General features: G+C 31.7%; 1 protein-coding gene across 2 annotated transcripts; it reads left to right on the forward strand.

Moving 5' to 3' along the window:
- The first annotated feature begins 815 nt into the window (after window positions 1-815).
- On the forward strand, window positions 816-11,022 carry LOC127734312 (dopamine receptor 1-like). Of its 2 annotated transcripts, XM_052244135.1 has the most exons (3): window positions 816-853; window positions 6,673-6,782; window positions 9,099-11,022. In XM_052244135.1, exon 3 carries the CDS (start codon window positions 9,772-9,774, stop codon window positions 10,927-10,929), a length of 1,158 nt encoding a protein of 385 aa, XP_052100095.1. In that variant the 5' UTR covers window positions 816-853; window positions 6,673-6,782; window positions 9,099-9,771; the 3' UTR covers window positions 10,930-11,022. The 2 variants fall into 2 exon arrangements, with proteins under 2 accessions (XP_052100095.1, XP_052100096.1); XM_052244136.1 differs by lacking the exons at window positions 816-853; window positions 6,673-6,782 and adding an exon at window positions 7,093-7,109.
- The last annotated feature ends 1,783 nt before the right edge of the window (window positions 11,023-12,805 follow it).

Below are 12,805 nucleotides of genomic sequence, written 5' to 3' on the forward strand. Positions count from 1 at the left end.
TGAATACATTAAAGACTACTTTAGTAACAAAGATATGGTATCAACAACTTACACTATTCCTGCAGGGGTTGGGACAGCAAATTATTACTGTCTAGCATTAGAACTTTAATCGGTGTGTCAACTATGCCATTAATACATGCAATTATCTTTATACAGAAATGAAGTGTTGTAACAAAAAATTAGCATTTTTTATCTGAGCTAAAAGCAAGCTAGCAACAAACAATTATAATGATTAAAAAAAAAAACAACAAAAAAAAAAAAAACAACAAAAAAAAAAAAAAAAAAAACAACAAACAAACAAACAAAAAATTAATCACTATTCTAAAAATGATATCTGATCGTAAAATAAAATAGAACGGATGCGTCGTAAAACGACGCGTGAAAAAAGTGATGTAAAGTGGGAATCCATCTCACAAGTAAATGTAATAAATTTAGTGTTACTAACCGCTATAGAAAAGCGATATAAAGTATTTAACCGAAAAGACATTTTAAACATATATGATAACTTGTTTACCCTGCAGATAGTGAACATACAGTCTGATAACTCGGTAACCACTCACATGCCAGTCTACAGTATGTTTAAAGCAAACAAAATGCTAATAGTATATAAGGCTTCATCGACGAGGCATTCATAATGCAAATATACATTTAATACATTTGTCAAATTATCAAGAAATATTCAAATTTAATTTATGGATGAATTGTTTTGATAAAATCAAATTTAAACCACTTTTCATTGTGAAACTTTGTATAATTGAATAAAAGAAAATGCTATAATTGTTCTATAAATAGATTGATTTTAAACGACAATTGAATCAACTTTGCTTTCACTCATGGACATAAATACCATAATGTGAGTATCTTCATGATTTTTTCTCTTTGTGTTTTCCTTCAAGCTTGTTTCAGTGTACAATTGCAAGATTCTATCTGTGTACAATGCATTGCGAATCGATGTTATTAAGTGTTTCACGTGAATAATTACAGGATATTGTAATGGAATTAAGATTTAAGGAATAAACATATCACTGTTAATGCCACACTGGTAAAATAGGAAGAATTGAGAAAGTATATTGACAATGGAGTGTTTTAATTATTGTTTTAAAACAGTGCAGTTTGTTTTTAACTTTATAGGACGTCTGATATGCGAATGCTTAAAGAAGTAAAAATATTTAAATGTAATCGATACATACAGAATCAAGGAAGTACAATTTGACAAGCTTGTTTTACTTTTAAAATACTGATTTTCATTGAAACTACAAAAAATGTGGTTAATGAGATGTATTAGTTTTTGGTCAACCATTAGAATATAGCGTGTATAAGTGATTAATTGTATTGAGATCCGAAAAATCATAACAGATTTAAGAAAAGAACCCAATTAGAAAGTTACCTAAGGTCAGATTTGCAAATATAAAAAAAATACGTAATTCATAATATACTAATATAATTATTAGGTATGGCGGTGTCAAAAAGATGCTAAGTTATGCAGGGGGCGTTGTAATTACACGTAACGAGACTGCAAATTATGAACATGAAGTGATTGTAGACGAATTATTATAACATAGAGTACTTTACAGACATAATTATGTATCTGAGTTATTCATTACATAAAAATATTAGTAACATTTACATTTTTTGTAATTATACACTAAAACACAAGGTAGTATATAATACTATCATTCTTACTTACTTAAAAGTTAAACAATTAAACAATAGGAATTTGAATTTAAACGCACTAATGTTTTTATTTTCTCTCCACAAATAGTAGTAGTGAACTTCAATTTAAATCCGTTACAATTACATGTGTAATGTCAATTACCTCAAGTAGGTTTTCTCAACGGTTGCACCAGGTAATAAGGACCATTGTTTCAACACTTTCAATGATTTTTGCTTAGGTTGTATTTGACAGGAAGACGCTGTGTAATGCTGTTAAATGATAGGAGAAAGAAAACTAATTATATATTTTTTTAATCCTGATGACACATGTTTTCGCTTAGACCATGCATAGACAGAGGATAATAAATATACATTTTTTTTTCATGTACAACAAGATTAATTGGACCGTTCTATATATATAAAAGCAAAATATTAGTTTCAAAAATTTGGGTACGCATATTTTTTAATATTATCATTTCTAAGGTAAAAACACCATGTTAAGCATGTCATGTGGTGGAACACCAATTGAAATGATGATTGAAGTATTATTTTAAGTTTCAGACTATAGTTAATGTCGATCAAAACAAGAGGAAAATATCTGGTTTAATATAATATATTGTTCAAAAAAACAAACAAGTAGAAATCTCATGAACTCGAAATACAGTGAGACGAGGTGCATCAACAGGGTAAAGCATCTCATAACCTATAAATACTGCGAGACGAGGCGCGTCGACAGGGTAAAGCATCTCATGACCTCTAAATACAGTGAGACGAGGTGCGTCGACGGGGTAAAGCATCTCGTGACCTCTAACTACAGTGAGACGAGGTGCATCGACAAGGTAAAGCATCTCATGACCTCTAACTACAGTGAGACGAGGTACGTCGACAGGTTAAAGCATATCATGACCTCTAACTACAGTGAGACGAGATGCGTCGACAGGGTAAAGCATCTCATGACCTCTAAATACAGTATGACGAGGTGTTCGACAGGTTATAGCATCTCATGATCTCTTAATACAGTGAGACGAGGTGCTTCGACATGGTAAATAATCTCATGATCTCTAAATACAGTGAGACGCGGTGCGTCGACAGGGTAAAGCATCTCATAACCTCTAACTACAATATAACGTGGTTTTTCGACAGGTTATAGCATCTCATGATCTCTAAATACAGTGAGACGAGGTGCATCGACAGGGTAAATCATCTAATGATCTCTAAATGCAGTGAGACGCGGTGCGTCGACAGGGTAAAGCATCTCATGACCTGTAACTACTGTAACAGTTAGACGAGATGCGTCTACATGGTAAAGCATCTCATGACCTCTAACTACAGTAGAAGAGGTACGTCGACAGGGTAAAGCATTTCATGACCTCTAACTACAGTGAGATGAGGTGCATCGACAGGGTAAACGTAAATCATCTCATGACCCCTAACTACAGTGAGACGAGGTGCATCGAGAAGGTAAAGCATCTCATGACCTCTAACTACAGTGAGACGAGGTGCATCGACAAGGTAAAGCATCTCATGATCTCTAACTACAGTGAGACGAGGTGCATCGACAGGGTAAAGCATCTCATGACCTCTCACTACTGTGAGACGAGGTGCGTCGACAGGGTTAAGCATCTCATTACCTCTAAATACAGTGAGACGAGGTGCGTCGACAGGGTAAAGCATCTCATGATCTGTTACTACAGTGAGACGAGGTGCATCGACAAGGTAAAGCATCTAATAACCTCTAACTACAGTGAGACGAGGTGCGTCGACAGAGTTAAGCATCTCATGACCTTTAACTACAGTGAGACAAGGTGCATTGACAGGGTAAAGCATCTCATGATCATGCTATATAAATTAAGGTGTGATATTTAATTGCAAATGAAACTATCCACCAGAGCCCAAATGAAGATGATTTTAGCAATTATGCTTGCATCACTCGTCACAATCATGTGACGTCACACCAAGTAGTAATTGTTAAGCAAGTTACATGACAAAACAGGTTACAGCGTCATGCAGACGATGTCAACCAACAACTTCTATTTGCAAAGTATTTACACCAAGCCAGGACTACGCTAAAACCACTATAAACATAATGAGATGTGGTATGGTTGCAACTACGAAAGGCAATCGGTTACTGTTCCGATTATAATGATTTGCGAAAACAAAAAAGATTCCTAAAAGTGGTTAACGTGGATGAATATTGATTTCTATATATCGTGGGAGTAGAGATTTTGTTATTTACTATTTTTATAACGGGTCCATCGTATATGTATTCTTTCATTATCTTGAATGAGGAAGGAAAAGGAACTATCAATTACAAAAAAAAATACTATTCTAAAAATGATATCTGCAATTGATCGTATAAAAAAGAACGGATGTTTCGTAAAATGACGAAACTGAAAAAAAGAAATTAAAGTGGAAATCCATTTCACAAGGAAATTTAACAAATTTAGTCATAAATCGTTCAAACTGGCTATATAGGAAACTGGGACATCTTAATTTGGTCTTTTTAAAGATGAGATACTGAAATGTACCTTATAGTATAAATGGATTGCTTTCCTTTATTTTAGAATAAGATAATATAAAACTGGATGTAACCATTATTGTTCAAGTCTCCCAATTAAATGCTCTTGCACCAATTGAAAAGATGTAGCTTTTGAACTTCAAATCTCGCTATAAATAGTAATATTTGATATAAGTGGATTGTTATGTACTCCACTTAAAAACAATTATCACATTAAAATTAATTTCCAAATTATTCAGGATATTGATAGAACGTAAGTACAATATTGTATATTTACTTCACTATTGAAATATTAAGGTAAAAACAAAACTATTAATACGATACCACCGTCTGTATTAATATGTGCTAAAGGTATTATTCTAAAGCTTAATTCTTAAGATCGTCATTCTACAACAAATGGCGATTTTGTTGATGGCAGAATATTGAATATATGGAAGATTGAATACTGTCTTAGAAAACTGTGAATGTTGTCAATAAAGCCACTTAACATGCCAATAAAATAATTAAAAATAACATAACGCAATTGATTACCATTCATTGCAGTGTTAAACCTCCATTACTATATACCTTTCAAAAAGAAAATTGATTTTATCATGCATATGACAATTACATAATTTTGTATTTGCGTGTTGATTTTGGTCCTGTACTACAAAGTACACTATGATGTAAACCAAAAGGTTTCGCATAAAACACCGTATGTAAAAATACGAATGGAAATATACAAACGGGACCAGTCTTTAAACTTACTTTTAATAAAACAGATAACACCACGAAGAAAAACGACGAAAAGATGAACAATCGTAGTCTACAAAACACTACACATAAAAATAAATTTTGAGTAACGCTACATCAAAGCACCAAAGAAACCGGGGGTGAAATCATATACTCCGGAATGGCCAAAAGTTCCTTGTCCATTAGTGACAACTGCCGTGTTACTCCTGTTGAAATACGTTGATAGATCATATCCAGCAATTATGCATTATACAATAACATCTTTGTAAGTGTCTCTTGTTCAACCCAATCACATGACCAAATTGATAGGAGAATGCAACTGCCTGTATCAAGCTGAATATAGAACAAGCATAATAGACAAGTGTGATTGTTTAAACATAAAAATGCAGTTGTCAATTTTATTCTAAAATCAAAACTAAAACGTAAAGAGTCAGTTCAAAGTAACAAGTAGACAGTCTCTCCACTGAACAGTTATTAGACTTAAAAGAGACATTTCTTACCCAAATCAATCTCAATAAACATTTCAATTGCAGTAAAATCAAACATACCAACATTTTAAAATGGATAAATTTAGTTTTCAAATCTTCATATCATCACTTATATCAAAGAAATGGGTAACTGTCAAATTCCGAAAACAACATAGGTATGGAAGAGGGACGAAAGATACCAGAGGGACAGTCAAACTCATAGATCGAAAACAAACTGACAACGTCATGACCAAAAATAAAAAGACAATCAGACAAATAATAGTACAGATGACACAACATAGAAAACTAAAGACTAAGCAACACGAACCCCACCAAAAACTGGGGGTGATCTCAGGTGCTCCGGAAGGGTAAGCAGTGACATTTGTAATAGACTGATAGCATGTTTTATAAATCCAATTATATGCAACAGTGTTACATTGTAGAAAAGTTTAACAGCGGAAGTGATTTTTTTAAAATGCCAAAGTGCACTTCTCTGGTTCCTTTTCTTCTGAACCTATAAGAAACTTTGTCAGGTAGTTACTTTAGATAGAAAAAATACTTCCTGGTTTCTATAGTTACTTAAAGTTGTTGACCTCAAAATCATAAGCCTGACACCTTAATACATGACAGCAAAGAACTTTGAATTGGAATAAGAGAAGATAAGTAGGGAACTGATAAATCGAAGAAAAACAAACAACATCATGGCCAAGAGAAAAAAACTTATAGACAAACAACAGTTGAAAACAAACTACACTATAAGCCAGTTAAGTGCCTCTTGCAACCCGGCCAACAATGTGCAGCATGAACCTCACCGAAAACCTGTGTGCTGTAGAAAAGATGACACATAATTTAGATATTCTAAAATGATGGAAAAAGAAATAAGTTAGAATGTTTCAGACCGATATGATAAAGATTAATGTTGAAGCACTATTAATCTATTCGCTGTTCTCTCTTTGTGCGAACGAGTATTGCTAGTATCTTTAATCAAATAAAAATATTTTAACAATAGATTTCTTGTCTAAAAAATATGAAAATCAAAGGCACCGTTTTTTTTGTTGTATATCGACATTGTGCTGTAGTCATTTACATTCGCCATATATTAATATCGACCCATGAACTGCATGTTCATGTACTTAGAGCATGTACATGTACTTGTAACAGATTTTGAGGAAAATGATTTAAAAGCTTTAAACACTGGAAACATTTCATATAAATGTTTTATAAATGACATTCATGCGATAAGTCACTAGTAGCCATTTACTGCTAATGATTTGTTATTAAATTTATTGTATTATATTGCAGCGGCGGTTGATAATGAACTAGTTATTGTATTCTCAACGTACCATCAATTTTAGTCTGACACTCGTGATTATTGGTAGTTGTCATGTTTTTGGAAGTTAGAACGAATAAAGGTCAGTAATTTCTTATGCTAAATTCAATTTAAGTTATGTTTTAGAAATAATGAGGTTATTTGAAAATTCAACTATCATTCCTATTCTTTAAATTTCCGTCTGAGTGATATATTTAAACCACAGCGTTTTCGTCTTGTTCTTTAAGTGAAGAAATCGCTCAGTCACTTTTGAGATTAAGAACATCAGTATATGTACCGGTATAATTAATTTCCAGTGTATCTTGGAAACGTCTCATGAAAATCTGTCACATGTCCCTTTTCTCTTATAGGGGGATATTGTAACACAAACATAATATTGAGTTTTGAGATGTAATTTAAAGGCAAAATTGTAAGTATAAAAGCGTTTGATGTTTAGTCAAAAAGGGTAAGAAAAATCCTTTAAAAACACCCAAAAAAAACCAAAAAAAACAAAAAAACAACAAGTATCAGATGTAAGTCTATCATATCTGATTTACATAAAAGTAATACATAAATGTTTTATCTTTTCTCTTGTTCTAAAAAAGTGCAATTAGTTTCGATAAAACAGGAAAAGTGTCATTATCTCAAATGCTTTAGATGCAGTAACACTTTTAGAGGATGTTTTGTAGTTATGGATTTGGAATGAAATCTTAATTGTGTCTATTTTTCTGTCATCAAATTGATACCTTTTCACTGCTTTTGTTTGGCAATATGAATCTCTGTACAATCTTGTCTTTTAATGGTTTAATTGCCAAAATCTTAACTTTTTGCTGAAAAAATTATAACACTTCTATGTAAGTATTAGATACACCTTGAAGGAGTTAGCCCAAATGGGTGTATCTAATTTACACCAAGATATTATTGTCAATGCAGAATGATAGTTTTCAATAATTTAATTAATTAAAACCTTCTCAACATCACAATCGCTAATACACATAAATATACCCTTTGTTTTATGTTTGTTTTCTTGTAACTTGCAAAATACGATGGTCGATACCTGTTTTACCAATTTCAAATTTACATATTCATTTAACAATCCCGAATTAAATAAGAAAGTAAAACTTCGTGATATACACGAAGCATACATATATGTGCTGATGGGACTTGTTCAATTGTCAACTTAATCATACATGATCACATGTATGAAAGCTGTTTAGCTTCGTATGAGTTTATGCTGTATTTGCTTTACGTACGATACTTAAACTGTGAACTGAATATCAAGTATAAAATGAATTATGTGTATATTGTATCCCAGTCTTTGATTTCAATAAAAATGGAAAATGAGCTTCCGATTTTCTAGAAGCGAAGAAATACATAAATGCATAAATATTACACACCTAAAATATTTGTTTTTACATTTAACTCTTACATTGTACGTTTTTGATTAACCTTCAGTCGTCGAAAGATATCTTTATATCTGTCTAAGACTGTCCTATGTAAAAAGAAAAACTAGGATGTGTTTGAATTTATTCTATGCTTGAATGCACCCTTTTTCTTTTAGATTTACTCTTTTAAAAAATCATAATTTAATAATCAATTTAACGTTGATTTCCAGAAGGTGATTTATCATCGTCCAGGGGATAGGTTAAGAACGGGGTATGTCATGGATTTTAAATGATTTCACGTTTCTCTACTTCAAATTAAAAGTGTAAATAGAATTATTAATAGAAAATGCTTAATGGAATAGGCGTTTATGTTTGAACAAAAGTTTTAACCACCCGTGACACTACTTCGATAGGACTATTTTAATGCTCAGGTGAAGAGCGGCAAGGTTTTTTTCACCATATAACCATCGTTGTTAAAATTATAAATGCAATTCTAAACGACATATAATATTTCATTGGAGTCATAATTACTTTATACCTGAAAGAAATCTCTGCATATTATGTCGATGGTAAAATATGATAAAGTGAAAACTTCACAGGATAGATAAACGTAGAAGCATTTTTCGCTTTTTTAACAAAAACGAAAGATAAAAGATAAACGTAAATCATAATCATAATCGAAAAAAATTGAAAAAATATGACACATGGAGATATATACACATTGGTGTTGATATTGTAGAGATAATTAATTACGTCCACAGAAGTATGTGGTTTATGATTTTCACGTTAAATACTTCTATCAATCGTTGAGAGATACCACGTGTATTACAAGGAGGCTGCATAATTTTCTTGGCATAAAAATCGTTACAACTCACTGATACATAAATATTTGTAATCCAATCATTTTTAACTTTGTGAATTATTTCTAAAATCAATGAGAAACTTGTAAGATTGTTTTCTTACATCTTATGCCTTTATACAATTTAAAATCGAAGGACATGTATATTTTCACATTTAATTTCTTCTGTTGATAGGACATGCGCATTGATAATAAACGTGGCTACAGAGAGAGCAACAGAAAGCTTAAGAAAGAAATATTATTAAATAGTTATCGTTAACTACAAACTGGGCGGTCAGTTTATAATCAAGTGAGGATCTAAGAAATTAATTCGGATGATTTATTTGGAGAAAAAATAGAACAAGATCCAGTGATCGGAGAGTTATTTAAAAGAATTGTATTACTATCGGAAAAGATTTTAGATAGTTTTAAATATGTTCATTTGCCACAAAGGACAATATTAAATCAATCCAATTGTGATTAAAAGTATGTATTGAGATTTTTATTTATTAAATGGATTTAATTTCTTTTAAATGACGAGCAGTGTTTTGATATGGAAATATGTCATATAAGTAAAATTGACAATTAATAATCACAATATTTCTGAGGGAATATTCAATACAGAGAGTTCATGCGAAAAAATGCAATTATCGAAGCAAATATTGAATTTTAAAGTGGAAAAGAAAACAAACCGTCGGTATTTATAAAGTGTGTACATAAAATTAAAGCGTTGTTTACATGGAATAAAGTGGTAAAGAGTGTCAGTGTGTTCCAAATCGATCTGGATATTTGTTGGACTTCTAACTAGCAAAGATTATGTCAGTTAGATATGGGTTATTCTCTTCAGGACTTACAAATGATTCGGGACTATGATAACAAATTTTTCTATATTGGACCTATCTTCGGATAGTCCGAATTATACAATTTTTGATACTTTAAACGGTACAAATGGCTCGAACAATACTAACGAAGAGGAAACTGGAAGCGGCTATCAACTGGCTGAAAAAATTATTATTGGGACCATATTATCTCTGTTCATTATCTTAGCGATAGTCGGAAACATTTTAGTCTGTGTTGCTGTTTTTACGGACAGACGTTTAAAGCATCTAAATAATTTATTACTGGTATCGTTAGCTATAGCAGATTTACTAGTAGCTATCCTGGTGATGACTTTTGCTGTTATCAATGACATTCTTGATAAGTGGATATTCGGAGCCACATTTTGTGATATTTGGATATCTGGCGATATCATGTGTTCCACAGCATCCATATTAAATCTCTGTGTCATAAGTCTCGATAGATACATACACATTAGGGATCCATTCCGATATGAGAATTGGATGAACTGGAAAAAGATTGCCGCCATGATAAGTGCGGTTTGGATTATGTCTTGTGCGATCTCGTTCATCCCGATACATTTAGAGTGGCATAAGAACGCAGAGGATAGAGGGAAACCATTGGAGGAAAATGTGTGTGCCATGGAGTTAAATCCAGTGTATTCAGTTGTTTCGTCCACAATCAGCTTTTATATTCCTTGTATTGTAATGTTAGCTATTTATATACAGTTATATTGCTACGCACGTCGACATATTAAAAGTATAAAGAAAACGCAAACACCACAGTTTGGTGGTGGCAAAAATAGTTCTAGCCAAGATCACAAAGCAGCAGTGACTTTGGGAATAATTGTAGGCGTATTTTTATTCTGTTGGTTGCCTTTTTTCATTATCAACCTCATAGCTGCATTTTGTAAATGTGTTCCTTTAATTCTATTCAAAATATTAACATGGCTTGGATACGTAAATTCGTGCTTAAATCCTATTATTTACAGTATCTTTAATCAGGAATTCCGAGACGCCTTTAGACGAATTTTATTCCCAAAGTCTTGTGTCTCCGTAGAACATAGAAATGGTTACGCCTATCGTAGTCCTAACAATTCCTATGCTAAACCTGAATATACGATGAGAACCGTGGAAAACGGTTCACAAACAAAAGAATTATTGGAAAAGGACAAGGTAACTGCTTTGTGAAACTACTTGTGATAAATGTAAATATACCTATTTAATGATAATCATTATTTATAATCAAGATATTTTATTTATATAAAAATGTATTTCAGCCAATTGGATTTTTGTGTAAATTGAATTTAGCAACAAATGGTCTTTAAATCATAAAACCTCATTCACGTCAGCAAACCAACAATCAAAACAATTCATTTTCCTTCGTTGTATTGTATTGTAGTTGTTTAACGATTTTTTATGTTTGATGATGCAAAACAGTCGAATAATTTTATAAAATCTAATTTACAAGTAATTCCCCATGTCTAATAAATCATTTTCAAGTATTCTACACTACAATTTTAAACCAAATATTCTTTATTATTACATTACATAATATTATGACGGTTGTTGTTTTACTCAACCTTGATGCCTACATATTCGACAACGTGAAACAATTTAATCCGCAACGTATCAGATATATGAAGAAGACACTTTATAAAAACAAAAAATGTCCGTAGGCCACAATATAATAGACTGTGGACAACAAAACATTTTTCTGGTCGATATTCTAACACAATATATCTCCGTATAAGATGTACACAGATAACTCTAACCATCATGTGACACGACTGCTGCTTTTTATAAACTATATCCATGAATGCGTTCGGTATTTTCATATAATCAAAATATTATTGTTTAATTACACATGTTTGCTCTTGAATGTTTTATTTATTTGGCTTGACCAAACTTAAGTCTCGTGTCTATCTGATGAAGGTTATTTTTGAAAGACTAGCTGTGCGCTCTGACATCGGCATCGAACGTTTATTTCTGCAGTTTTCACCAGTAGAAAAGCTCCGTATGTCTTTGTTATAAATAAACTCGCCATAGATACCAGGATTAAAGTTTTGTATGCCAGACGGGCGTTCGTCTACAAAAGACTCAATAGTAACGATCGAATCAAAAAAGTTAAAAGGCCAAATAGTTATGTCAGTTAAAAAAAGTATTATATGTTGTGTATCACTTTTTATAGACAAACAAAACGTAATAACATATTTTATAGAAAGAGAGAAATTAGGTATATACACCAACTATACAGCAACCTAACAATGAGATATGCCAAAACATTTAAAACATCTTTTTAATGCATTTTTCGTATAGTTAGTTGCATAATTTAAGCTTTAATTTCAACTGATATGATAGTTTTAAAACTCATCATTTGATTTTGTAGGTTTCATGAAAAATATTACTAAATGAAAATTTGAAAAGTTTTTATCTTTTCTTTCCACTTTAAGATACTGTTAAAATAAACCGTGCGCTTAGATTATTTACAAATGAAGTATTCATTAAGTTAGTATCAACATTTGCAAAGTTCATGTGTTTTTTCTCTTTGTTTGATTCAAAGTTTCTACATTTTAGTCAAATAGTTTTAGTGGTTGACTGCTTGGATTTAAGCTTAACTACCTTTTCTGTGAAATTAGGAAACATGATTATTTTAATCCTAGATTTGACAAATAGGTTTGGCGCAATCACATAGAAAAACGCAATAAAATCGTATTGATTTTTTCACATCAGACAAACTTCAGGCAAACCAATTTGAAAGTTATCTAAATTTGTGACAATTTGCAGCCTGAAAAGGATCGAGTTTGAAGTATTTCTTCCGCATAATGAAAAGTACGGGACAATAATTTGAAAAGCTTTCATTTAAAGGGTAAATTAAACATATTACCGTGTGACATGTCAACAGAAATACATACTTTGAATCCCTTTTATTAAAATCATACTGCAGTAAAGAGCTCGTTATGTAGTTTTATGGTTTTTGTGTCATTCTATCGTTTTGAAAGAAAAATTTGAATAACTTTAATAATGGTTGAATTGTACCTGTTTGCCATGCTAAAATTTCAATTAA

Source organism: Mytilus californianus, unplaced genomic scaffold, assembly GCF_021869535.1.
Source record: "Mytilus californianus isolate M0D057914Y unplaced genomic scaffold, xbMytCali1.0.p SCAF_3, whole genome shotgun sequence".
Lineage (NCBI taxonomy): Eukaryota > Metazoa > Mollusca > Bivalvia > Mytilida > Mytilidae > Mytilus > Mytilus californianus.

Excerpts from the sequence above, each read along its gene's own strand:
- LOC127734312 (XM_052244135.1), top strand. The coding sequence starts at position 9,772 with ATGATAACAAATTTTTCTATATTGGACCTATCTTCGGATAGTCCGAAT.